Consider the following 26,500-nt stretch of genomic DNA (forward strand, 5'->3'; position numbering starts at 1 on the left):
ATCATTTGATTTAAATCAACATGCTTCTTTTTTTTAGAATGTCAGCAACTGTCACATTCCTGCAATGTAATCAAACGTTCACTTGCCTTTTTAGCAATCAAATAGTTGGCAGTTCTGCTATTAAAAAAATATTTTTACCATGTCTTCCAAACTATATTGTCTTTTAGAAGAAATACATACTTTTGCGTATATTAGCCGCATTTAAGCCTCAGATATGATATGTGAAATGAGTTATCTTTACATACCTCAAGTGTTTCCGAACGATGTCTGCAACAGGGCAGTAAAACAGTGGGTCATACAAAACAGAAACCTAATTGATATCTTTATTGAATAAAATGTTCTCCTTTTTTAATGAGGTTCAAAATGTTTATCAGGATTCTTCTTTTTTCTACTTTGTAAACACTTTGAGGTTGAACAGTTTCTTAAAGTGGACCATTTCTTTGCTTAACCCATTCCATAATTTAGCCGTTAGCCAAGAAAAAGCCGTAGTTTAGCCGCACCTTTGTATAAGCCGCAGGGTACAAAGCTTGGGAAAAAAGTAGCGGCTTATAGTCCGGAAAATATGGTATGTTGCTTTTTTTCTAAAAACACACATTTTTAGTTTTAAAAAAGATGTACCGTATTTTCCGAACAATAGAGCCGGACCAACTAAATTTGAGAAGAAATAACGATTTTTTCATTTTTTAGCCGCACCGGGCTATAAGCCTCAGATATATACCTTGTGAAATGAGTTATTTACATAGACTAATTTTGTAAAAAAAACCCCAAAAAAAACCTACGTCAATTGTTTCCAAACGGCGTCTGTAACACGGCAGTAAAACGGCTGATCAAACAAAACAGAAAACTAATTGATGTCTTTATTGAATTAGATTTTCTCCTTTTTTAATGAGGTTCAAAATGTTTATCAGGATTCTTCTTTTTTCTACTTTGTAAACACTTTGAGGTTGAACAGTTTCTTAAAGTTTCTAGTACCTTGTTTGATTTATTTGCTTAATCCACTCCATAATTTAGCCGTTAGCCAAGAAAAAGACGTAGTTTAGCAGCACCTTTGTATAAGCCGCAGGGTACAAAGCTTGGGAAAAAAGTTGCGGCTCATAGTCCGAAAAATATGGTATGTTGTTTTTTTTCTAAAAACACACATTTTTAGTTTAAAAAAATATGTACTGTATTTTCCAAACTATAGAGCCAGACCCACCAAATTTTAGAAGACATAAAGATTTTTTTCATATATTAGCCGCACCGGACTATAAGCCTCAGATATATACCTTGTGAAATGATTTATTTACATAGAATAATTTTGTAAAAGTTTGTTTTTTACATACCTCAAGTGTTTCCAAACGGTGTCTGTAACACGCCAGTAAAACGGCTGATCAAACAAAACAGAAAACTAATTGATGTCTTTATTGAATACGATTCAAGGTTCAAAATGGATTCTTCTTTTTTCTACTTTGTAAACACATTGAGTTTGAACAGTTTCTTAAAGTGGACCATTCTAGTACTTTGTTTGATTTCTTTGCTTAATCCACTCCATAATTTAGCCGTTAGCCAAGAAAAAGCCGTAGATTAGCCACACCTTTGTATAAGCCGCAGGGTTCAAAGCTTGGGAAAAAAATATGATATGGATATGGAAAATATGGTATGTTGCTATTTTCTAAAAACACACATTTTTAGTTTAAAAAAAGATGTACCGTATTTTCCCAACTATACAGCTGGACCAACTCAATTTGAGAAGAAATAAAGATTGTTTTCATATATTAGCCGCACCGGACTATAAGCCTCAGATATATATGTTGTGAAATGAGTAATTTTGTAAAAAAAAATTTTTTTACCAACCTCAATTGTTTCCAAACAGTGTCTGTAACACGGCAGTAAAACGGCTGATCAAACAAAACAGAAAAATCATTGATGTCTTTATTGAATAAGATTTTCTCCTTTTTTAATGAGTTTAAAAAAATGTTTATCAGGATTCTTCTTTTTTCTACTTTGTAAACACTTTGAACAGTTTCTTAAAGTGGACCATTCTAGTACCTTGTTTGATTTCTTTGCTTAATCCACTCCATAATTTAGCCGTTAGCCAAGAAAAAGCCGTAGTTTAGCAGCACCTTTGTATAAGCCGCAGGGTTCAAAGCTTGGGGACAAAAGTAGCGGCTTATAGTCCGGAAAATATGGTATGTTGCCTTTTTTCTAAAAACACACATTTTTAGTTTTAAAAAAGATGTACTCTATTTTCTGAACTATAGAGCCGGACCAACTAAATTTGAGAAGAAATAAAGATTTTTTCATTTTTTAGCCGCACCGGACTATAAGCCTCAGATATATACCTTGTGAAATGAGTTATTTACATAGAGTAATTTTGTAAAAAAAAACAAAAAACAACCTACGTCAATTGTTTCCAAACGGCGTCTGTAACACGGCAGTAAAACGGCTGATCAAACAAAACGGAAAACTAATTGATGTCTTTATTGAATTAGATTTTCTCCTTTTTTAATGAGGTTCAAAATGTTTATCAGGATTCTTCTTTTTTCTACTTTGTAAACACTTTGAGGTTGAAAAGTTTCTTAAAGTTTCTAGTACCTTGTTTGATTTATTTGCTTAATCCACTCCATAATTTAGCCGTTAGCCAAGAAAAAGACGTAGTTTAGCAGCACCTTTGTATAAGTCGCAGGGTACAAAGCTTGGGAAAAAAGTTTCGGCTCATAGTCCGGAAAATATGGTATGTTGCTTTTTTTCTACAAACACACATTTTTAGTTTAAAAAAATATGTACTGTATTTTCCAAACTATAGAGCCAGACCCACCAAATTTTAGAAGACATAAAGATTTTTTTCATATATTAGCCGCACCGGACTATAAGCCTCAGATATATACTTTGTGAAATTATTTATTAACATAGAATAATTTTGTAAAAGTTTGTTTTTTACATACCTCAAGTGTTTCCAAACAGTGTCTGTAACACGGCAGTAAAACGGCTGATCAAACAAAACAAAACTAATTGATGTCTTTATTGAATACGATTTTCTCCTTTTTTAGTAAGGTTCAAAATGCATACTTCTTTTTTCTACTTTGTAAACACTTTGAACAGTTTCTTAAAGTGGACCATTCTAGTACTTTGTTTGATTTATTTGCTTAATCCATTCCATAATTTAGCCGTTAGCCAAGAAAAAGACGTAGTTTAGCTGCACCTTTGTATAAGTCGCAGGGTTCAAAGCTTGGGAAAAAAAGTAGCGGCTTATAGTCCGGAAAATATGGTATGATGCTGTTTCCCCAAAACACACATTTTTAGATGTACTGTATTTTCCCAACTATACAGCTGGACCGTCTAAATTATAGAAGAAATAAATCAAATCAAATCAACTTTATTTATAAAGCACATTTAAAATTTACCACAGGGGTAGCCAAAGTGCTGTACAATGGGCAGGTTAAAAGATAATACGAGAACCGAGCAAACACAACACAACACAAACAGAACACGATGAAAAATAAATAAATAAATAAAAAACATAAAAACAGGTTGACAGCAGGTGTATTATGGGGCGCCATTGCAGGGTGGACATCACTCAGTGTTAAAAGCCATGGAATAAAAGTATGTTTTTAAGAGAGATTTAAAAACAGGAAGAGAGGAGGCTTGTCTAACACTCAGAGGTAGGTCATTCCAGAGCTTGGGAGCAGCAGCGGCGAAAGCTCTGTCACCTCTAAGCTTCAGCCTTGTGTCCGGGACCGTCAGTAGCAGCTGATCGGCGGATCTTAGGGATCGGGTGGGCCAGTAAGGCTGAAGGAGGTCGGAGAGATATGTTGGCGCGAGGTTGTTTAGACATTTAAAAACAAATAAAAGGAGTTTAAAGTTGATTGGGTAACACACAGGGAGCCAGTGAAGGGACGCTAATATAGGGGTGATGTGCTCACGTCTGCGGGTCTGTGTTAGCAGACGAGCAGCAGAGTTCTGCACGAGCTGCAGGCCTGGTTAATGCCTACATACAGGGCATACTGGCTAATGCCTACATACAGGGCATACTGGCTAATGCCTACATACAGGGCATACTGGCTAATGCCTACATACAGGACATACTGGCTAATGCCTACATACAGGGCATACTGGCTAATGCCTACATACAGGACATACTGGCTAATGCCTACATACAGGACATACTGGCTAATGCCTACATACAGGGCATACTGGCTAATGCCTACATACAGGACATACTGGCTAATGCCTACATACAGGACATACTGGCTAATGCCTACATACAGGGCATACTGGCTAATGCCTACATACAGGGCATACTGGCTAATGCCTACATACAGGGCATACTGGCTAATGCCTACATACAGGACATACTGGCTAATGCCTACATACAGGACATACTGGCTAATGCCTACATACAGGGCATACTGGCTAATGCCTACATACAGGGCATACTGGCTAATGCCTACATACAGGGCATACTGGCTAATGCCTACATACAGGACATACTGGCTAATGCCTACATACAGGACATACTGGCTAATGCCTACATACAGGGCATACTGGCTAATGCCTACATACAGGACATACTGGCTAATGCCTACATACAGGGCATACTGGCTAATGCCTACATACAGGGCATACTGGCTAATGCCTACATACAGGACATACTGGCTAATGCCTACATACAGGGCATACTGGCTAATGCCTACATACAGGGCATACTGGCTAATGCCTACATACAGGGCATACTGGCTAATGCCTACATACAGGGCATACTGGCTAATGCCTACATACAGGACATACTGGCTAATGCCTACATACAGGACATACTGGCTAATGCCTACATACAGGACATACTGGCTAATGCCTACATACAGGGCATACTGGCTAATGCCTACATACAGGACATACTGGCTAATGCCTACATACAGGACATACTGGCTAATGCCTACATACAGGGCATACTGGCTAATGCCTACATACAGGACATACTGGCTAATGCCTACATACAGGACATACTGGCTAATGCCTACATACAGGGCATACTGGCTAATGCCTACATACAGGACATACTGGCTAATGCCTACATACAGGGCATACTGGCTAATGCCTACATACAGGACATACTGGCTAATGCCTACATACAGGACATACTGGCTAATGCCTACATACAGGGCATACTGGCTAATGCCTACATACAGGACATACTGGCTAATGCCTACATACAGGGCATACTGGCTAATGCCTACATACAGGACATACTGGCTAATGCCTACATACAGGGCATACTGGCTAATGCCTACATACAGGGCATACTGGCTAATGCCTACATACAGGGCATACTGGCTAATGCCTACATACAGGGCATACTGGCTAATGCCTACATACAGGGCATACTGGCTAATGCCTACATACAGGACATACTGGCTAATGCCTACATACAGGACATACTGGCTAATGCCTACATACAGGACATACTGGCTAATGCCTACATACAGGGCATACTGGCTAATGCCTACATACAGGACATACTGGCTAATGCCTACATACAGGACATACTGGCTAATGCCTACATACAGGGCATACTGGCTAATGCCTACATACAGGACATACTGGCTAATGCCTACATACAGGGCATACTGGCTAATGCCTACATACAGGACATACTGGCTAATGCCTACATACAGGACATACTGGCTAATGCCTACATACAGGGCATACTGGCTAATGCCTACATACAGGACATACTGGCTAATGCCTACATACAGGACGTACTGGCTAATGCCTACATACAGGGCATACTGGCTAATGCCTACATACAGGGCATACTGGCTAATGCCTACATACAGGGCATACTGGCTAATGCCTACATACAGGACATACTGGCTAATGCCTACATACAGGACATACTGGCTAATGCCTACATACAGGGCATACTGGCTAATGCCTACATACAGGGCATACTGGCTAATGCCTACATACAGGGCATACTGGCTAATGCCTACATACAGGACATACTGGCTAATGCCTACATACAGGACATACTGGCTAATGCCTACATACAGGGCATACTGGCTAATGCCTACATACAGGACATACTGGCTAATGCCTACATACAGGGCATACTGGCTAATGCCTACATACAGGGCATACTGGCTAATGCCTACATACAGGACATACTGGCTAATGCCTACATACAGGGCATACTGGCTAATGCCTACATACAGGGCATACTGGCTAATGCCTACATACAGGGCATACTGGCTAATGCCTACATACAGGGCATACTGGCTAATGCCTACATACAGGACATACTGGCTAATGCCTACATACAGGACATACTGGCTAATGCCTACATACAGGACATACTGGCTAATGCCTACATACAGGGCATACTGGCTAATGCCTACATACAGGACATACTGGCTAATGCCTACATACAGGGCATACTGGCTAATGCCTACATACAGGGCATACTGGCTAATGCCTACATACAGGACATACTGGCTAATGCCTACATACAGGACATACTGGCTAATGCCTACATACAGGGCATACTGGCTAATGCCTACATACAGGACATACTGGCTAATGCCTACATACAGGGCATACTGGCTAATGCCTACATACAGGACATACTGGCTAATGCCTACATACAGGACATACTGGCTAATGCCTACATACAGGGCATACTGGCTAATGCCTACATACAGGACATACTGGCTAATGCCTACATACAGGGCATACTGGCTAATGCCTACATACAGGACATACTGGCTAATGCCTACATACAGGGCATACTGGCTAATGCCTACATACAGGGCATACTGGCTAATGCCTACATACAGGGCATACTGGCTAATGCCTACATACAGGGCATACTGGCTAATGCCTACATACAGGGCATACTGGCTAATGCCTACATACAGGACATACTGGCTAATGCCTACATACAGGACATACTGGCTAATGCCTACATACAGGACATACTGGCTAATGCCTACATACAGGGCATACTGGCTAATGCCTACATACAGGACATACTGGCTAATGCCTACATACAGGACATACTGGCTAATGCCTACATACAGGGCATACTGGCTAATGCCTACATACAGGACATACTGGCTAATGCCTACATACAGGACATACTGGCTAATGCCTACATACAGGGCATACTGGCTAATGCCTACATACAGGACATACTGGCTAATGCCTACATACAGGGCATACTGGCTAATGCCTACATACAGGACATACTGGCTAATGCCTACATACAGGACATACTGGCTAATGCCTACATACAGGGCATACTGGCTAATGCCTACATACAGGACATACTGGCTAATGCCTACATACAGGACATACTGGCTAATGCCTACATACAGGACATACTGGCTAATGCCTACATACAGGGCATACTGGCTAATGCCTACATACAGGGCATACTGGCTAATGCCTACATACAGGGCATACTGGCTAATGCCTACATACAGGGCATACTGGCTAATGCCTACATACAGGACATACTGGCTAATGCCTACATACAGGACATACTGGCTAATGCCTACATACAGGACATACTGGCTAATGCCTACATACAGGACATACTGGCTAATGCCTACATACAGGACATACTGGCTAATGCCTACATACAGGGCATACTGGCTAATGCCTACATACAGGGCATACTGGCTAATGCCTACATACAGGACATACTGGCTAATGCCTACATACAGGACATACTGGCTAATGCCTACATACAGGGCATACTGGCTAATGCCTACATACAGGTAATGCCTACATACAGGACATGCTGGCTAATTGCCCTACATACAGGACATACTGGCTAATGCCTACATACAGGACATACTGGCTAATGCCTACATACAGGGCATACTGGCTAATGCCTACATACAGGACATACTGGCTAATGCCTACATACAGGACATACTGGCTAATGCCTACATACAGGGCATACTGGTTAATGCCTACATACAGGACATACTGGCTAATGCCTACATACAGGACATACTGGCTAATGCCTACATACAGGGCATACTGGCTAATGCCTACATACAGGACATACTGGCTAATGCCTACATACAGGACATACTGGCTAATGCCTACATACAGGACATACTGGCTAATGCCTACATACAGGACATACTGGCTAATGCCTACATACAGGACATACTGGCTAATGCCTACATACAGGCATACTGGCTAATGCCTACATACAGGACATACTGGCTAATGCCTACATACAGGACATACTCGGCTAATGCCTACATACAGGGCCGATACTGGCTAATGCCTACATACAGGACATACTGGCTAATGCCTACATACAGGACATACTGGCTAATGCCTACATACAGGGCGATACTGGCTAATGCCTACATACAGGGCATACTGGCTAATGCCTACATACAGGGACATACTGGCTAATGCCTACATACAGGGCATACTGGCTAATGCCTACATACAGGACATACTGGCTAATGCCTACATACAGGACATACTGGCTAATGCCTACATACAGGACATACTGGCTAAATGCCTACATACAGGGCATACTGGCTAATGCCTACATACAGGGAATACTGGCTAATGCCTACATACAGGGGCATACTGGCTAATGCCTACATACAGGGCATTGCAGTAGTCTAAACGAGTCGAGATAAAGACGTGGATTAATTTCTCGAGATCATGTCCTGATAGAAGCGGTTTCACTTTCGCTATTTGGCGTAGTTGATAAAAGCTTTTTTGTACGACGCTGCTGATTTGTTTTTCGAATTTAAAATCTGAGTGGAACTTTACCCCCCAGGTTTGTGACACAGTCGCTGAGATACGGGGTCAGAGTGCCGAGGTCAACGTTGGGGGAGGAGGAGCGACTTGGAACCGAACAACATAACAATGTTTTCATATATTAGCCGCACGGGACTATAAGCCTCAGATATATACGTTGTGAAATGAGTTATTTACATAGAGTAATTTGTAGGGATGTCCGATAATGGCTTTTTGCCGATATCCCGATATTGTCCAACTCTTTAATTACCGATACCGATATCAACCGATACCGATATCAACCGATATATGCAGTCGTGGAATTAACACATTATTATGCCTAATTTGGACAACCAGGTATGGTGAAGATAAGGTACTTTTTAAAAATAATAATAAAATAAGATAACTAAATTAAAAAACATTTTTCTTGAATAAAAAAGAAAGTAAAACAATATAAAAACAGTTACATAGAAACTAGTAATGAATGAAAATGTGTAAAATGAACTGTTAAAAGGTTAGTACTATTAGTGGAGCAGCAGCACGCACAATCATGTGTGCTTACGGACTGTATCCCTTGCAGACTGTATTGATATATATTGATAAATAATGTAGGAAGCAGAATATTAATAACAGAAAGAAACAACCCTTTTGTGTGAATGAGTGTAAATGGGGGAGGGAGGTTTTTTGGGCTTGGTGCACTAATTGTAAGTGTATCTTGTGTTTTTTATGTGGATTTAATTAAAAAAAAACAAAAAACGATACTGATAATAAAAAAAAACGATATGATAATTTCCGATATTACATTTTAACGCATTTATCGGCTGATAATATTGGTCTGCCGATATTATCGGACATCTCTAGTAATTTGGTAAAAAAACAATTTTACATACCTCAATTGTTTCCAAACGGTGTCTGCAACAGGGCAGTAAAACGGAAGGTCATACAAAACAGAAAACTAATTAATATCTTTATTTAATAAGATGTTCTCCTTTTTTAATGAGGTTCTTTTTTGTTACTTTGTAAACACATTGAGGTTGAACAGTTTCTTAAAGTGGACCATTCTAGTACCTTGTTTGATTTCTTTGCTTTAATCCATTCCATAATTTAGCCGTTAGCCAAGAAAAAGCCGTAGCATAAGTTGGATGGATGTTCCCATTTTGTACTTGAAATGAGCTCTTTCTCCCTGCAGGTGGCAGGCGGTGGTGAAGCCTCCCAGGGCCACGTGGAGATCTTCTCCCTCAACAGACCTGTGCTGAGGGCAAGTGAAGAGCCTGCAAGTAGGGTCGGCCATCAGGTGTCTGGAATATGTGCCGGAATGTTCTCTGAGCGAGGAGGCAGAGCCTGGAGATCCCAAGGCCACGCCGGGGAACGCTGCCAACATCTGCGTGGGGTTGGGACGACGGACGGTGAGAGTCTAGTGTAACATAGTCTTCATGAATGTCCTAGTCCTGTAATCAAGCTGCGTGAGCTGTGGAATGCTAATTCATTGGTGGTCTTCTTCAGAATTCTGTCTACGGCAGCGTGGACACGGCAGCTCAATGCCTCCTGACCCTCAGTAACCCCGAGGGTTGCCCCGTCATGTGTCTGAAACACTCGCCCAACTTCCTGTTTGCCGGTCTTCGCAACGGAACCATGGTGGTTTACGGGAGAAAAGACAGCGGTAAGTCTCCACCACACCCCTGCTTACTTCCCACATCAGGGGTCTCACATCCCCCATAAGTGCATACTGAACACAATACAATCATGTATCAATAATGCACTGATGAATAAATATAAAATCACTTTGCATAAAGGGCACAGATCAGCTCCATTTCAAAAAGAGAGGTAAAACAAAAGTAGTGAGCAGAGGGAAAACGCGACAAATAAATACCGTGACAATGTCGGGCGAGCAGAAATCAATCATTGGTATTTTAACTTGAACTTTAAAGGCCTACTGAAAGCCACTACTACCGACACGCAGTCTGATAGTTTATATATCAATGATGACATCTTAACATTATAACACATGCAATACGGCCGGGTTAACTTATAAAGTGACATTTTAAATTTGCCGCTAAACTTCCCGGTTCGAAACGCCTCTGAGGATGACGTATGCGCGTGACGTAGACCGGCGAACACGGGTATGCCTTCCACATTGAAGCCAATACGAAAAAGCTCTGTTTTCATTTCATAATTCCACAGTATTCTGGACATCTGTGTTGGTGAATCTGTTTCAATCATGTTCATTGCATTATGGAGAAGGAAGCTGAGCAAGCAAAGAAGAAAGTTGTCGGTGCGAAACGGACGTATTTTTCGAACGAAGTCAGCAACAACAGTACACAGCCGGCGCTTCTTTGTTTACATTCCCGAAAGATGCAGTCAAGATGAGAACTCGGATAACAGAGACTCTAACCAGGAGGACTTTTGACTTCGATACACAGACGCCTGTAGAGAACTGGGACAACACAGACTCTTACCAGGATTACTTTGATTTGGATGACAAAGACGCAGACGTGCTACTGTGAGTATGCAGCTTTGGCTTCTAAACATTTTATCGCTTGACCGTATGTGCGCAACTTTTTTTTTTGCGTATGTACGTACTTTTTTAAAATATATAAGCTTTATGAACCTTAGGTTAGGTGAACGGTCTTTTGGGCTGAGTGATTGTGTGTGTTGATCAGGTGTTTGAATGGTATTGGCGTGTTCTATGGAGCTAAGAGCTAGCATAGGAGCTAGGAGTTAGCATAACAAAGACGTAGGTGTTCTTATGCAGGATTAATTTGTGGCATATTAAATATAAGCCTGGTTGTGTTGTGGCTAATAGAGTATATATATGTCTGTGTTTATTTACTGTTGTAGTCATTCCCAGCTGAATATCAGGTACCGTGAGTATGCAGCCTTGGCTGCTAAACATTTTATAGCTTGACCGTATGTGCGCGTCATGTACGTAACTTTTAAAAATATATGAGCTTTATGAACCTTGGTTAGGTGAACGGTCTTTTGGGCTGAGTGATTGTGTGTGTTGATCAGGTGTTTGAATTGTATTGGCGTGTTCTATGGAGCTAGGAGCTAGCATAGGAGCTAGGAGCTAGCATAACCAACACGCAGGTGTTTTTATGCAGGATTAATTTGTGTCATATTAAATATAAGCCTGGTTGTGTTGTGGCTAATAGAGTATATATATGTCTTGTGTTTATTTACTGTTGTAGTCATTCCCAGCTGAATATCAGGTCACCCCCGGCTCTCACAGCATCTTCCCTATCTGAATAGCTTCAACTCCCACTAGTCCTTCACTTGCACTTTACTCATCCACAAATCTTTCATCCTCGCTCAAATTAATGGGGAAATTGTCGCTTTCTCGGTCCGAATCTCTCTCACTTCATGCGGCCATCATTGTAAACAATAGGGGGAACTTTGCGTATATGTTCAACTGACTACGTCACGCTACTTCCGGTAGGGGCAAGCCTTTTTTTTATCAGATACCAAAGTTGCGATCTTTATCGTCGTTGTTCTATACTAAATCCTTTCAGCAAAAATATGGCAATATCGCGAAATGATCAAGTATGACACATAGAATAGATCTGCTATCCCCGTTTAAAATAAAAAAAATTCAATTCAGTAGGCCTTTAATAATATATCATTATTGTAATTCCCCATTAATTCCCACATATTCCCGTGAATTCCCATGGACGGTGTCCAACTTTGAATAACAAAAAATGGTCAATATTTCCAAACTTCCCGAGCTTAACTTCCCGTGGTAAATATCCGGAAACTTTCCACCCCTTTGCAACCCCACACACTCGCAACAGTTGCTCCACCCGGTCTTCCACTTCCTGTCCTTGTCGGCAAACATATCGTCGTCCGTTTTTATAACGATTGCAATTGTGGACTTGTTTCTTCCATATTTGAGAGCCAATCCGTGTACTCCTCGCAATTATATAAACCGGATGTGGCGTAGCGGCCCCGCCTCCTTCAAAAGGACCGCCCCCATTGGGCTCCCAGCCGCACACAAAGAATTCATGCTGATTGACGGCTGTTATTATCTCCTCCACACAGTTTTTGGACAATGTTTTGTATCTTGCTGGTGCCGCGTGGCGCCTATTGTGTCGGCGTGTTACCTGCCACATGTGAGGCGCTTCTGGGTAAATGAAATACGGAGCAGATGCAGCCTTCTCCTCATCGCCGGCGATTCTTCAGGTATGCGCGCAGGAGACAAGATGTCAGCCGCGGTGAGGCGTTACTCCTTCCCCGCAGCCCGCCGTCCTACCTGGATGTGCGCTATCACGTCTACCAGGCCTGCCAGGCACACCAGAAGAAAGGATGATTAATTACTCTGAGCCTCAAGTGAATATTATCAGTGGTTTTCCCGCTGTGGACGTTAGGGACTGTAGACAGTCTGGGGAGGCTCGGGGACGTCTGGTGAAGACCGAGGGTGCTTGACTGCGTGGGGGCTGTCTGAAAGTTGGAAAAGCGCACAGCACGTCATGGCCGTGTCTCGCCATCGAGGTCACACGCGTCACCTGGGTGTGGAAATGTTTGGCTTAAGACTGTGCACATTCTGTGACCACGGCCTGGCTGAGCTAAGAGGGGTACATCACCCGTGTGGCTTGGGGGGAATGACTGCTCACTTTCTGGGCATTCACACAAATGTTCTGTACGCCAAAAACTCGTTTATTTTGTCATCATTCCAAACTGAAACTTTGGTGCCTTCCAGCGCCCGCAGTTTTCATCCAGTCCGAACCGTTCGAGTATCAAAATGTTCGGCTCGACCGGGAACCGAGGGTGTACCGGGTTCTCTGGACCACCCAAGATAGACTTGACAGCCGTGTCCATCTTTGCGTACAATGATTTATTTACGGAGCGGCAGGTCATCAGACAACCACTCACAGCCGTGTCATCTACGCACCTGCCGCTAATCTCGAAGCCGGTCCCGACACACCCCGCTCCTCCGCAGGCCACACCCCACCACAGAGGGCTTTCTAAAATGGTTTCCCAAATACCTGAGATGACCTACAATTCATTGTTTTCCCATTGAAAACCACATTTCACACCCAAAACGTATTGTTCCACTCATCCTGGACATTCAAAATACCATTCAAGTTCATAAAAGTTCCAGGAATTCTGGGAAATACTGGAACTTTTTTCTTAACTTGAATGGTATTTTCACCCTTTGTTCTAGCGGTTTCACCCTCCACATTGTTCATTACACCATCAAAACATTCCTCTTACAGTGTTTCCCATAAACTGACAAGATACCTGTGGCGGTGGGGGCGTGGTCACAATGACATCATCGAGTAATTTGCATAATTTACTACAATGATATGGTTTTCTCTAAAAAAGCTCAAAAAATGCATACTTACTAATTAATAACAGTTTTGTTTTAAACATCCATCCATCCATCCATTTTACAATATAATTACAACACTTTATGTACATATTTATATACAGATTTGAACAATAAGTTATTCACTGAAATATATTTATTAATTGTGGTTCTTACGAAAAATATATCTTATAAAATATAAAAGCTAAAATGTCTCTTAAAGCTCTGCCCCTTTAATTAGTGCATACTAAATAATTTAACTTTAGCCTACTACTACAAGCATATTATTTACCAGCAACATAAAGTGAAACAGAGGCAGAGGTGTCCTGCCACAGTCAGTAACAAATAAACAGAAAACAGTAGTGGTCAAATACAAATAAGGCAACAAGAGAAGTATCCTACACTTCTCTTTTGTAAAGTAAATGTGAACAGCCTATATGGGCATCTACATCAACTATATGATTTGCCTGAGAAGCTGGACAGGACAAAAAATAAAAATAAAATAAATTAAAAAATCTATTTGTGGCGGACATAATTCTTTCGTGGCGGGCCGCCACAAATAAATGAATGTGTGGGAAACACTGTCTTAGTTGGGACATCTAAAAAAAATGTTTGCATACAAATTCCTGGTTTTCTTGAAATTCCAGGGTTTCTCAATTCAAACTGTTACGTCAACATTTTTCAACCAATTCCAAAAACTCCAACACCAATCCTTTCATATAATCTAAGACAATTGTTCTAGTATCAATATTTTCAACAAAAAAATCACGGTTTTCACGCAATTTCCAGGAAATTCCCATTCAAATGAATGGACATATTCAGAGTTCTACAATGCCCTGAATTCTCAAAAATGTGCGCCATTTTTTAACCTGATTCCGACTTCTCAACCATCCACTCTCGCTACTCTTCCGATATATCGAATGCAAAAACATGCTTTCCCTTTCCCCAAATTCTTGGTTTTCCTGGAATTTCAGGTAATTTTCTCCCCATTGACCATGAATTGGAAATATACAATCATATCATATCCCACATTTTTGACCCGATTGGAAGCGTTCCCACAATCCACACAGTCCACTCACCCTGGACATTCCAACATTTCAGTTCCACTCACACGTCTCGGAGGTTCAATAAATTCTAGTTTTTATTGTTATCATTCCTCCCAAAAATGTGGTGCCCTCCAGCGCCCCCACAGTCTTCATACGGTCACAACCGTTCGAGTATCAAAACGTTTGGCTGGACCGGGAATCGAGTGATTTCTAAAAATGTTTCGCGTACACCCCAGATTACCCAAAATTCCAGGTTTTCTAGGAAATATTTCCCATTGAAAACTCGCACAATTCCCACATTTCTCATTTGAGTCAAACCGTTCCACTTTTAGCACGTCTCACTCATACTGGACATTCAAATACCATTTTTCCCAAGTTCAAAAACATTCCAGGAATTCCCTGTAATCCAGGTTTTCCAAAGCCCTATTTTCAACATTTTGTTCCACCGTCCACTTTGTTCAACCAATTCAAGCGTTCCACCATCAAACATTCCTCTTAGTCGGGACATCTAGAGTTACAATTTTTTTTCCTACATTTTCCCCAAATTTCCAGGAAACCTGAAATACCAATTCTCAATTACAAAGTGTTACTACGTCAACATTTCTCAACCGATTTGAACATTTCCACTAACCCATTTATATCATCCAGGACAATTGTGATATTATCTTTATTTTTATCCCGAAATTACCAAATTTCCAGGAAAATTCCCATTCAAATGAATGGAGACTTTCAAAGTTCTAAAATGCCCAAATTTCTCACATTTTTGACCCAATTCGAAGCGTTCCCACATCCACACAGTCCACTCACCCTGGACATTCCAACATTTCAGTTCCACTCACGCGTCTCTGCGGTTAGTCGGGACATCTAGAGTTAAAACATTTTTTCCTACATTTTCCCCAAATTTCCAGGAAACCTGAAATACCAATTCTCAATTACAAAGCGTTACTACGTCAACATTTCTCAACCCATTCAAACATTTCCACTAACCCATTTATATCATCTAGAAAAATTGTGATATTATCTTTATTTTTATCCCGAAATTCCCAAATTTCCAGGAAAATTCCCATTCAAATGAATGGAGACTTTCAAAGTTCTAAAATGCCCAAATTTCTCACATTTTTGACCCGATTGGAAGCGTTCCCACATCCACACAGTCCACTCACCCTGGACATTCCAACATTTCAGTTCCACTCACGCGTCTCGGCAGTTAGTCGGGACATCTAGAGTTAAAACATTTTTTCCTACATTTTCCCCAAATTTCCAGGAAACCTGAAATACCAATTCTCAATTACAAAGCGTTACTACGTCAACATTTCTCAACCCATTCAAACATTTCCACTAACCCATTTATATCATCCAGGACAATTGTGATATTATCTTTATTTTTATCCCGAAATTACCAAATTTCCAGGAAAATTCCCACTCAAATGAATGGACACTTTCAAAGTTCTAAAATGCCCAAATTTCTCACATTTTTGCACCATTTTTGACCCGATTGGAAGCGTTCCCACATCCACACAGTCCACTCACCCTGGACATTCCAACATTTCAGTTCCACTCACACGTCTCGGAGGTTCAATAAATTCTAGTTTTTATTGTTATCATTCCTCCCAAAAATGTTGGTGCCCTCCAGCGCCCCCACAGTCTTCATCCGGTCACAACCGTTCGAGTATCAAAACGTTTGGCTGGACCGGGAATCGAGGGATTTCTAAAAATGTTTCCCATATACCCCAGATTACCCAAAAATCCAGGTTTTCTCGGAAATATTTCCCATTGAAAACTCGCACAATTCCCACATTTCTCACTTGAGTCAAACCGTTCTACTTTTAGCACGTTCCACTCATACTGGACATTCAAAATACCATTTTTCCAAGTTCAAAAACATTCCAGGAATTCCCTGTAATCCAGGTTTTCCAAAGCCCTATTTTCAACCTTTTGTTTCACCGTCCACTTTGTTCAACCAATTCCAAGCGTTCCACCATCAAAACATTCCTCTTAGTCGGGACATCTAGAGTTACAATTTTTTTCCCTACGTTTTCCCCGAATTTCCAGGAAACCTGAAATACCAATTCTCAATTACAAAGCGTTACTACGTCAACATTTCTCAACCCATTCAAACATTTCCACTAACCCATTTATATCATCCAGGACAATTGTGATAGTATCTATATTTTTATCCCGAAATTCCCAAATTTCCAGGAAAATTCACATTCAAATGAATGGAGACTTTCAAAGTTCTAAAATGCCCAAATTTCTCACATTTTTGCACCATTTTTGACCCAATTCGAAGCGTTCCCACATCCACACAGTCCACTCACCCTGGACATTCCAACATTTCAGTTCCACTCACGCGTCTCGGCGGTTAGTCGGACATCTAGAGTTAAAACATTTTTTCCTACATTTTCCCCAAATTTCCAGGAAACCTGAAATACCAATTCTCAATTACAAAGCGTTACTACGTCAACATTTCTCAACCCATTCAAACATTTCCACTAACCCATTTATATCATCTAGAAAAATTGTGATATTATCTTTATTTTTATCCCGAAATTCCCAAATTTCCAGGAAAATTCCCACTCAAATGAATGGACACTTTCAAAGTTCTAAAATGCCCAAATTTCTCACATTTTTGCACCATTTTTGACCCAATTGGAAGTGTTCCCACATCCACACAGTCCACTCACCCTGGACATTCCAACATTTCAGTTCCACTCACACGTCTCGGCGGCTGGCACGGTTTGGCGACTTGCGCACGTGCAGCATTCTACCGGAATTGCACTCCGTAGTATAAGTGTGTTTTTCAAAAGGTGCATGAATGACCTTTATACCACACCAAGCAATTAAAATGGATGGATGGATGTCAAAAGGCGTTGTAACGCAAGGCCAGGCAGAAATAAACAACTCCAAATGTTAATTAAATGGCCGGGTGCAGCCCACTCTCTAATTTCACTTCATTAATGCGCAGCAAAGGAAATGCTTATGTAATTCAATTTACCAAGCGCCTCCACGGCGGCCGCAAAGTGGGCCTTGTGATTAATCCTCGTAGGAGAAAAGGTCTGCTTCCTTCTCACTCCGACCGAGCGGAACGAGGGAGAAGTGGTGATGAAGATATCCAGCAAGTAGCAGTGTTTTGTGCGAAAGTGTGCCCGTCCATTTTGTCTCCATCTTTTAGAGTGCCACAAAGAGGGGAGAGGAAAAAAAAGGAAGATGTATTGTGGGAAAATGACAGTGTGGCCGGAAAGTATTCACAGCCTTAATTCAACGCGGAATTCATGATTTTTTTTGTCTTCAAAATTCAACACACAATACCGCATAATGACAACGTGAAAAAGGTTGATTATGCTAACATGTTTAATCTGATTATTCGTGATGTCGGATTCATTGCGTTAATTTCGAGTCTTAATTGTAATATAATAATAATAATAATAGATTTTATTTGTAAAAAAGCACTTTATATTGAGTAAACAATCGCAAAGTGCTACAGTTTCATTAAAAAAAGATTATAAAGAAAAAAATAAAAACTAGAACAGCCAAATAGCTAAAACTAGTATGCATATATCTAAAAAATAGGCTTTTTTTTGTAAAAGAAGGGCTTTTAAGCCTTTTTTAAAAGCATCCACAGTCTGTGGTGCCCTCAGGAGGTCAGGGAGAGCGTTCCACAGACTGGGAGCAGCGGAGCAGAAAGCCCGGTCTCCCATAGTTCGGAGCTTTGTCCTCGGAGGTTGGAGGAGGTTAGCCTGTCCGGAGCGACAGGCTAACCTACATGGAATATAAATAAATAAATAAATCATGTCATTTTACAGAAAAACTCAATTTATGAATAGATTTTATTTGTACGAGTAATAAAGAAAAAAATAAAAACTAGAACAGCCAAATAGCTAAAACTAGTATGCATATATCTAAAAAATAGGCTTTTTTTTTTGTAAAAGAAGGGCTTTTAAGCCTTTTTTAAAAGCATCCACAGTCTGTGGTGCCCTCAGGTGGTCAGGGAGAGCGTTCCACAGACTGGGAGCGGCGGAGCAGAAAGTCCGGTCTCCCATTGTTCGGAGCTTCGTCCTCGGAGGTTGGAGGAGGTTAGCCTGTCCGGAGCGACAGGCTAACCTACATGGAATATCGTGTCATTTTACAGAAAAACTCAATTTATGAATAGATTTTATTTGTACGAGCACTTTACATTGAGCAAACAACCTCAAAGTGCTACAGTGCATTTAAAAAATAAAAACAAAACAACAACACTATAACCACAAATAGATGCCCTCAACAAGCAAAATAAATAGTACAAAAAATAAAAAATAAATAAATAAAACTAGACCAGCCTAATAGCTAGAACTAGCACACATATACCTAAAAAAAAGCCTTTTTAACAGTCTGTGGTGCCCTCAGGTGGTCAGGGAGAGCGTTCCACAGACTGGGAGCGGCGGAGCAGAAAGCCTGGTCTCCCATAGTTCGGAGCTTTGTCCTCGGAGGTTGGAGGAGGTTAGCCTAGTGTGGTGTGGAGGATTTGGGGGTGAGCAGTTCTTTGAGGTAGAGGGGGGCATTACCATAGAGCAGGGGTCAGCAACCTTTTTGAAAGCAAGAGCTACTTCTTGGGTAGTGATTAATGCGAAGGGCTACCAGTTTGATACACACTTCAATAAATTGCCAGAAATAGCCAATTTGCTCAATTTACCTTTAACTCTATGTTATTATTAATAATTCATGATATTTACACTTAATTGAACGGTTTAAAAGAGGAGAAACCATGAAAAAAATTACAATTAAATTTTGAAACATAGTTTATCTTCAATTTCGACTCTTTAAAATTCAAAATTCAACCGAAAAAAAGAAGAGTAAAACTAGCTAATTCGAATCTTTTTGAAAAAATTTAAAAAATAATTTATGGAACATCATTAGTCATTTTTCCTGATTAAGATTAATTTTAGAATTTTGATGACATGTTTTAAATAGGTTAAACTCCAATCTACACTTTGTTAGAATATATAACAAATTGGACCAAGCTTTATTTCTAACAAAGACAAATCATTATTTCTTCTAGATTTTACAGAACAAAAATTTTAAAAGAAATTCAAAAGACTTTGAAATAAGATTTAAATTTGATTCTACAGATTTTCTAGATTTGCCAGAATATTTTTTTTGAATTTCAATCATAATAAGTTTGAAGAAATATTTCACAAATATTCTTCGTCGAAAAAACAGAAGCTAAAATGAAGAATTAAAATAAAATGTATTTATTATTCTTTACAATAAAAGAAAAAATACTTGAACATTGATTGAAATTGTCAGGAAAGAAGAGGAAGGAATTTAAAAGGTAAAAAGGTATATGTGTTTAAAAATCCTAAAATCATTTTTAAGGTTGTATTTTTTCTCTAAAATTGTCTTTCTGAAAGTTATAAGAAGCAAAGTAAAAAAAATTATGAATTTATTTAAACAAGTGAAGACCAAGTCTTTAAAATATTTCCTTGGATTTTAAAATTCTATTTGAGTTTTGTCTCTCTTAGAATTAAAAATGTCGGGCAAAGCGAGACCAGCTTGCTAGTAAAAAAAATAAAAAAAAAAAATAGATGCAGCTCACTGGTAAGTGCTGCTATTTGAGCTATTTTTAGAACAGGCCAGCGGGCTACTCATCTGGTCCTTACGGGCTACCTGGTGCCCGCGGGCACCGCGTTGGTGACCCCTGCCATGGAGGCACTGGTGAGTTAGTAGGGAGACTTTGTATCCAATCCTGAGTGGAACAGGATTTACAGATCAGCTTTTACTGGCGTATTAAACTTCCACTTGTTACGTCAGATCCCCTAAGCAGTGATATTTCCACATAATCATTATAGACTCCGCAAGTGCACACCTCCGCAAAGTCTACAGACTTGTTTTTTTTTATTTTTTTTGTGCAAATAACAAAACAAAAGACATACCAAGAAGAAAAAACAAGCTGCAAGTTGAGTGGGAAATGTCACAGCACAAACATGTTTAGAAGTGGCTTTAAACGCGGAGTCGTGGAGAGAGAAAGGCAGCATGTCGGAGTGACCCTGGCAGCGCACACACACACAGTACTTACAAGCAGACACACACACAGTACTTACAAGCAGACACACACAGAGTACTTACAAGCAGACACACACACAGTACTTACAAGCACACACACAGAGTACTTACAAGCAGACACACACAGAGTACTTACAAGCAGACACACACAGAGTACTTACAAGCAGACACACACACAGTACTTACAAGCAGACACACACACAGTACTTACAAGCAGACACACACACACAGTACTTACAAGCAGACACACACACAGTACTTACAAGCAGACACACACAGAGTACTTACAAGCAGACACACACAGAGTACTTACAAGCAGACACACACACAGTACTTACAAGCAGACACACACACAGTACTTACAAGCAGACACACACACACAGTACTTACAAGCAGACACACACACAGTACTTACAAGCAGACACACACACAGTACTTACAAGCAGACACACACACACAGTACTTACAAGCAGACACACACACAGTACTTACAAGCAGACACACACAGAGTACTTACAAGCAGACACACACACACAGTACTTACAAGCAGACACACACACAGTACTTACAAGCAGACACACACAGAGTACTTACAAGCAGACACACACACAGTACTTACAAGCAGACACACACACAGTACTTACAAGCAGACACACACACAGTACTTACAAGCAGACACACACACACAGTACTTACAAGCAGACACACACACAGTACTTACAAGCAGACACACACACAGTACTTACAAGCAGACACACACACACAGTACTTACAAGCAGACACACACACAGTACTTACAAGCAGACACACACAGAGTACTTACAAGCAGACACACACACACAGTACTTACAAGCAGACACACACACAGTACTTACAAGCAGACACACACAGAGTACTTACAAGCAGACACACACACAGTACTTACAAGCAGACACACACACAGTACTTACAAGCAGACACACACACAGTACTTACAAGCAGACACACACACACAGTACTTACAAGCAGACACACACACAGTACTTACAAGCAGACACACACAGAGTACTTACAAGCAGACACAGTGTGGAGACAGAAAAGGGAGAATGGTGTAAAAAGTCAAGATAAAGGTGAAGTTATAACACGGAAACACCATCGGCTAAAGTCAATCCTCAGTCTGCAGTGTTGTAGCTACACTAATCCTCGTCTCCATGGCGACAAATAAAGTAGGTTTCTTACAAGTAGCATTATCACTGGAGGACGAGGAATAGCTAAACATGCTTCACTAGGAGGATACAATAGCTCACCGCCGTCACAATGGAAACAAACGCCATGGGTGGATCTACACCTGACAGCCACTGTAATGATACCAAGGACAAGAGCGTATCTAGTCGATACTACTATGATTACATCGATATTTTTATCATCACAAAATCTTTTTTTCTTTAAAAAAAATTCATATTATGTTTATAAAGTCAGTAAATATGTCCCTGGACACATGAGGACTTTGAATATGACCAATCCTGTAACTACTTGGTATCACATCCATACCTAAATGTGTGGTATCATCCAAAACTAATGTCAAGTATCAAAGAAGAGAAGAATAAGTGATTATTACTAGGGATGTCCAATAATTGCTTTTTGCCGATATCCGATATTCCGATATTGTCCAACTCTTTAATTACCGATACCGATATCAACCGATACCGATATCAACCGATATATACAGTCGTGGAATTAACACATTATTATGCCTAATTTGGACAGCCAGGTATGGTGAAGATAAGGTACTTTTTTAAAAAAAATGAATCAAATAAAATAAGATAAATAAATTAAAAACATTTTCTTGAATAAAAAAGAAAGTAAAACAATATAAAAACAGTTACATAGAAACTAGTAATGAATGAAAATGAGTAACATTAAGTGTTAAAGGTTAGTACTATTAGTGGAGCAGCAGCACGCACAATCATGTGTGCTTACGGACTGTATCCCTTGCAGACTGTATTGATATATATTGATATATAATGTAGGAAGCAGAATATTAATAACAGAAAGAAACAACCCTTTTGTGTGAATGAGTGTAAATGGGGGAGGGAGGTTTTTTGGGTTGGTGCACTAATTGTAAGTGTATCTTGTGTTTTTTATGTGGATTTAATAATAAAAAAAAAAAACAAAAAAAAAAAAAACGATACCGATAATAAAAAAACCGATACCGATAATTTCCGATATTACATTTTAACGCATTTATCGGCCGATAATATCGACAGGCCGATATTATCGGACATCCCTAATTATTACATTTGAACAGAAGTGTAGATAGAACATGTTAAAAGAGAAAATAAGCAGATATTAACAGTAAATGAACAAGTAGATTAATAATCATTTTTTACAGTTTGTCCCTCATAATGTGTAGAAAATAATAGGTGTATAAATGACACAATATGTTACTGCATACGTCAGCAGACTAATTAGGAGTCTTTGTTTGTTTACTTACTACTAAAAGACAAGTTGTCTGGTATTTTATTGAAGGACTAAATGACAATAATAAACATATGTTTCATGTACACTAACATTTGTTGTTCAAATAAAGACAATAATGATGTTTTTTTTGTGGTCCCCTTTATTTAGAAAAGTATCGAAAAGTATCAAAATTCAACATCGGGACAACCCTAATACACAGACGCATTCACAAACACACACACACACACACACACACACACACACACACACACACACACACACACACACACACACACACACACACACACACACACACACACACACACACACACACACACACACACACACACACACAGCACTATTGACAATAACAAGGCAAAAACAAAACATGGCGCTGAGGACTTGAGGGAAAACGCCACCTTTGAGGCGTCCACATGGGAAAAAAATAAAATAAAAATAGTATAAAAATATACAAAAAAATAGAGTATAAAACATGATAAATTATGTATAACATTTTAAATACAAATATTACATTAATAAGTGAATAAAAACATGACATGGGGAGAATAATAGTAGAAATATTACAACACAATATAGTAATAAAAAACAGATGATCAGTATGATTAAAAAGGTCTTGAGTAGAGATGTCCGATAATATCAGCCTGCCGATATTATCGGCCGATATATGCGTTAAAATGTAATATCGGAAATTATCGTTTTTTTTATTATCTGTATTTTTTTGTTTGTTTGTTTTTTTAATTAAATCCACATAAAAAACACAAGATACACTTACAATTAGTGCACCAAGCCAAAAAACCTCCCTCCCCCATTTACACTCATTCACACAAAAGGGTTGTTTCTTTCTGTTATTAATATTCTGCTTCCTACATTATATATCAATATATATCAATACAGTCTGCAAGGGATACAGTCCGTAAGCACACATGATTGTGCGTGCTGCTGCTCCACTAATAGTACTAACCTTTAACAGTTAATTTGACAAATTTTCATTCATTACTAGTTTCTATGTAACTGTTTTTATATTGTTGTACTTTCTTTTTTATTCAAGAAAATGTTTTTAATTTATTTATCTTATTTTATTTGATTCATTTTTTTTTAAAAAGTACCTTATCTTCACCATACCTGGTTGTCCAGATTAGACATAATAATGTGTTAATTCCACGACTGCATATATCGGTTGATATCGGTGTCGGTTGATATCGGTATCGGTAATTAAAGAGTTGGACAATATCGGCATATCGGATATCGGCAAAAAGCCATTATTGGACATCCCTAGTCTTGAGCCTTTTTTTTTTTTTTTTTAAGTCTCTGCAGTCTTGAGGCTCTCTGGCAGGTTATTTGTTGTGGTATTTATATAATAATAGAACTTAAAAATCCTGCCTGAAGCGGACCAGGAGCCAATGCAGCGACTTTTTAAAACTGGTGTAATGTGCGCCCGCCCTCTGGTCCTCGTCAGCACTCGTGCAGCTGATTTTTTTTGTAATAGTTGTAGACTTTTGATGTTCTTTTTGGGAAGACCAGACAGCGTAACAATAGTTCCAAAGGACAGGAAATAAAAACATGCATTAACTAAGTTTTTAAGGTGATAACAACATTTTTTGTCGTATTTTTAAGAGTTCAACAAAACCAGTTTTCTTTTAAGTGATATATAAATTGATCAGAGCTGTGTATCTATTTTATGGAGGAATGTAGTTCATAGAACTGGCGTCCAATGTTATTAAAAAAGTATTGATTTTGAATCGCGAATCATTTCCAATCAAGACTTGATCCTGAATATGTGGGATGGAAGTCAACTCGGAGTCTAAAATCACGCTCCATATTTTTTATAGACTGTCGGTATAAAATGTTGTTATTTTGGTCAAAGTTTCCCCACCTGGTTTTCCGGGCTTATTACTCATTTTTTTGTCCTGGTTGAGCCGTAGGAAACACACCGCCATCCATGACGTGTCTACAATGCGGTTAAAAAGGGTATCTGTTTTTGCCAGATGACCTTTGGGACCCGGACTCCTGCAGAAATGTGAACCTGGGTTCACAGCCGGTTCGGACCCTGTTGGTACTGGACGACTCGGTGTGGGCGAGCTGCGGGAACTCCGTCACCGTGGTGGACGTCTCCAGCCTCAGCACTCAGGTAATTGGATGGTTACTTCATGTCACACCCGAGTGACTGCAAATGTCTTCAACCTTCGGGGGAGCTGCTATTTTTTGTCATATTCTGCGCTTTGGACCCCCCCCAAAAAAAGGAGTGGGTCTGGCCGACTGGCGTTTCCATTACTATAAAGAGTCGATGCTAACATTGGAATAAGCAGGGGCGTGGGGGTCAATTAGCGAAATGTCCGCAAAAACGTGGAAATCCACGTTTTTAATCATTCTTATTTGCGTCAAACTATTTTTTTAATGACAAAAAAATATGATATAAACACAATTTAGCAGCATTGACTTATATGACACAATCCAAACAACCTTCCCTAGTCATGGTGCAAAAAATAAATGGAACATAAAGGTCAGACATAACACAACCTGCTCACTGAACATTGTGGACAGTTTGAAAAACGCCCAAATTAACAAAAATTCTTAATTACACCCATTTAAAATCTATTAGAGTGCATGATGGGAAAATGTCAAACTCACCACACTTTGGTGCATTTTAGCTGCTTGATATTTCTCATTGATGACACAACTTTTAGGAGGTCGTTATGAAGGTAAACAACGTCGGAGTCAAACGTTCACATACTCTTAATATCCATTCATTGTCTACCGCTTGTCCCTTTCGGGGTGGGAGGGGCCTATCCCCAGGTGCATGTCTTTGGAGGTGGGAGGGGCCTATCCCCAGGTGCATGTCTTTGGAGGTGGGCGGGGCCTATCCCCAGGTGCATGTTTTTGGAGGTGGGAGGGGCCTATC

General features: G+C 39.8%; 1 protein-coding gene across 1 annotated transcript in view; it reads left to right on the forward strand.

Moving 5' to 3' along the window:
• Window positions 1–26,500, forward strand: part of LOC133643339 (rho guanine nucleotide exchange factor 10-like protein) — a 76,906-nt gene that overhangs the window by 21,662 nt on the left and 28,744 nt on the right. The window contains exons 3-5 of the mRNA XM_062037826.1: window positions 9,944–10,144; window positions 10,258–10,414; window positions 25,587–25,729. Coding sequence (XP_061893810.1) covers window positions 9,944–10,144; window positions 10,258–10,414; window positions 25,587–25,729 — 501 coding nt within the window. The remainder of the gene's footprint in view (window positions 1–9,943; window positions 10,145–10,257; window positions 10,415–25,586; window positions 25,730–26,500) is intronic.

This window comes from Entelurus aequoreus, linkage group LG26 (assembly GCF_033978785.1).
Source record: "Entelurus aequoreus isolate RoL-2023_Sb linkage group LG26, RoL_Eaeq_v1.1, whole genome shotgun sequence".
NCBI classification, from domain to species: Eukaryota; Metazoa; Chordata; class Actinopteri; order Syngnathiformes; family Syngnathidae; genus Entelurus; species Entelurus aequoreus.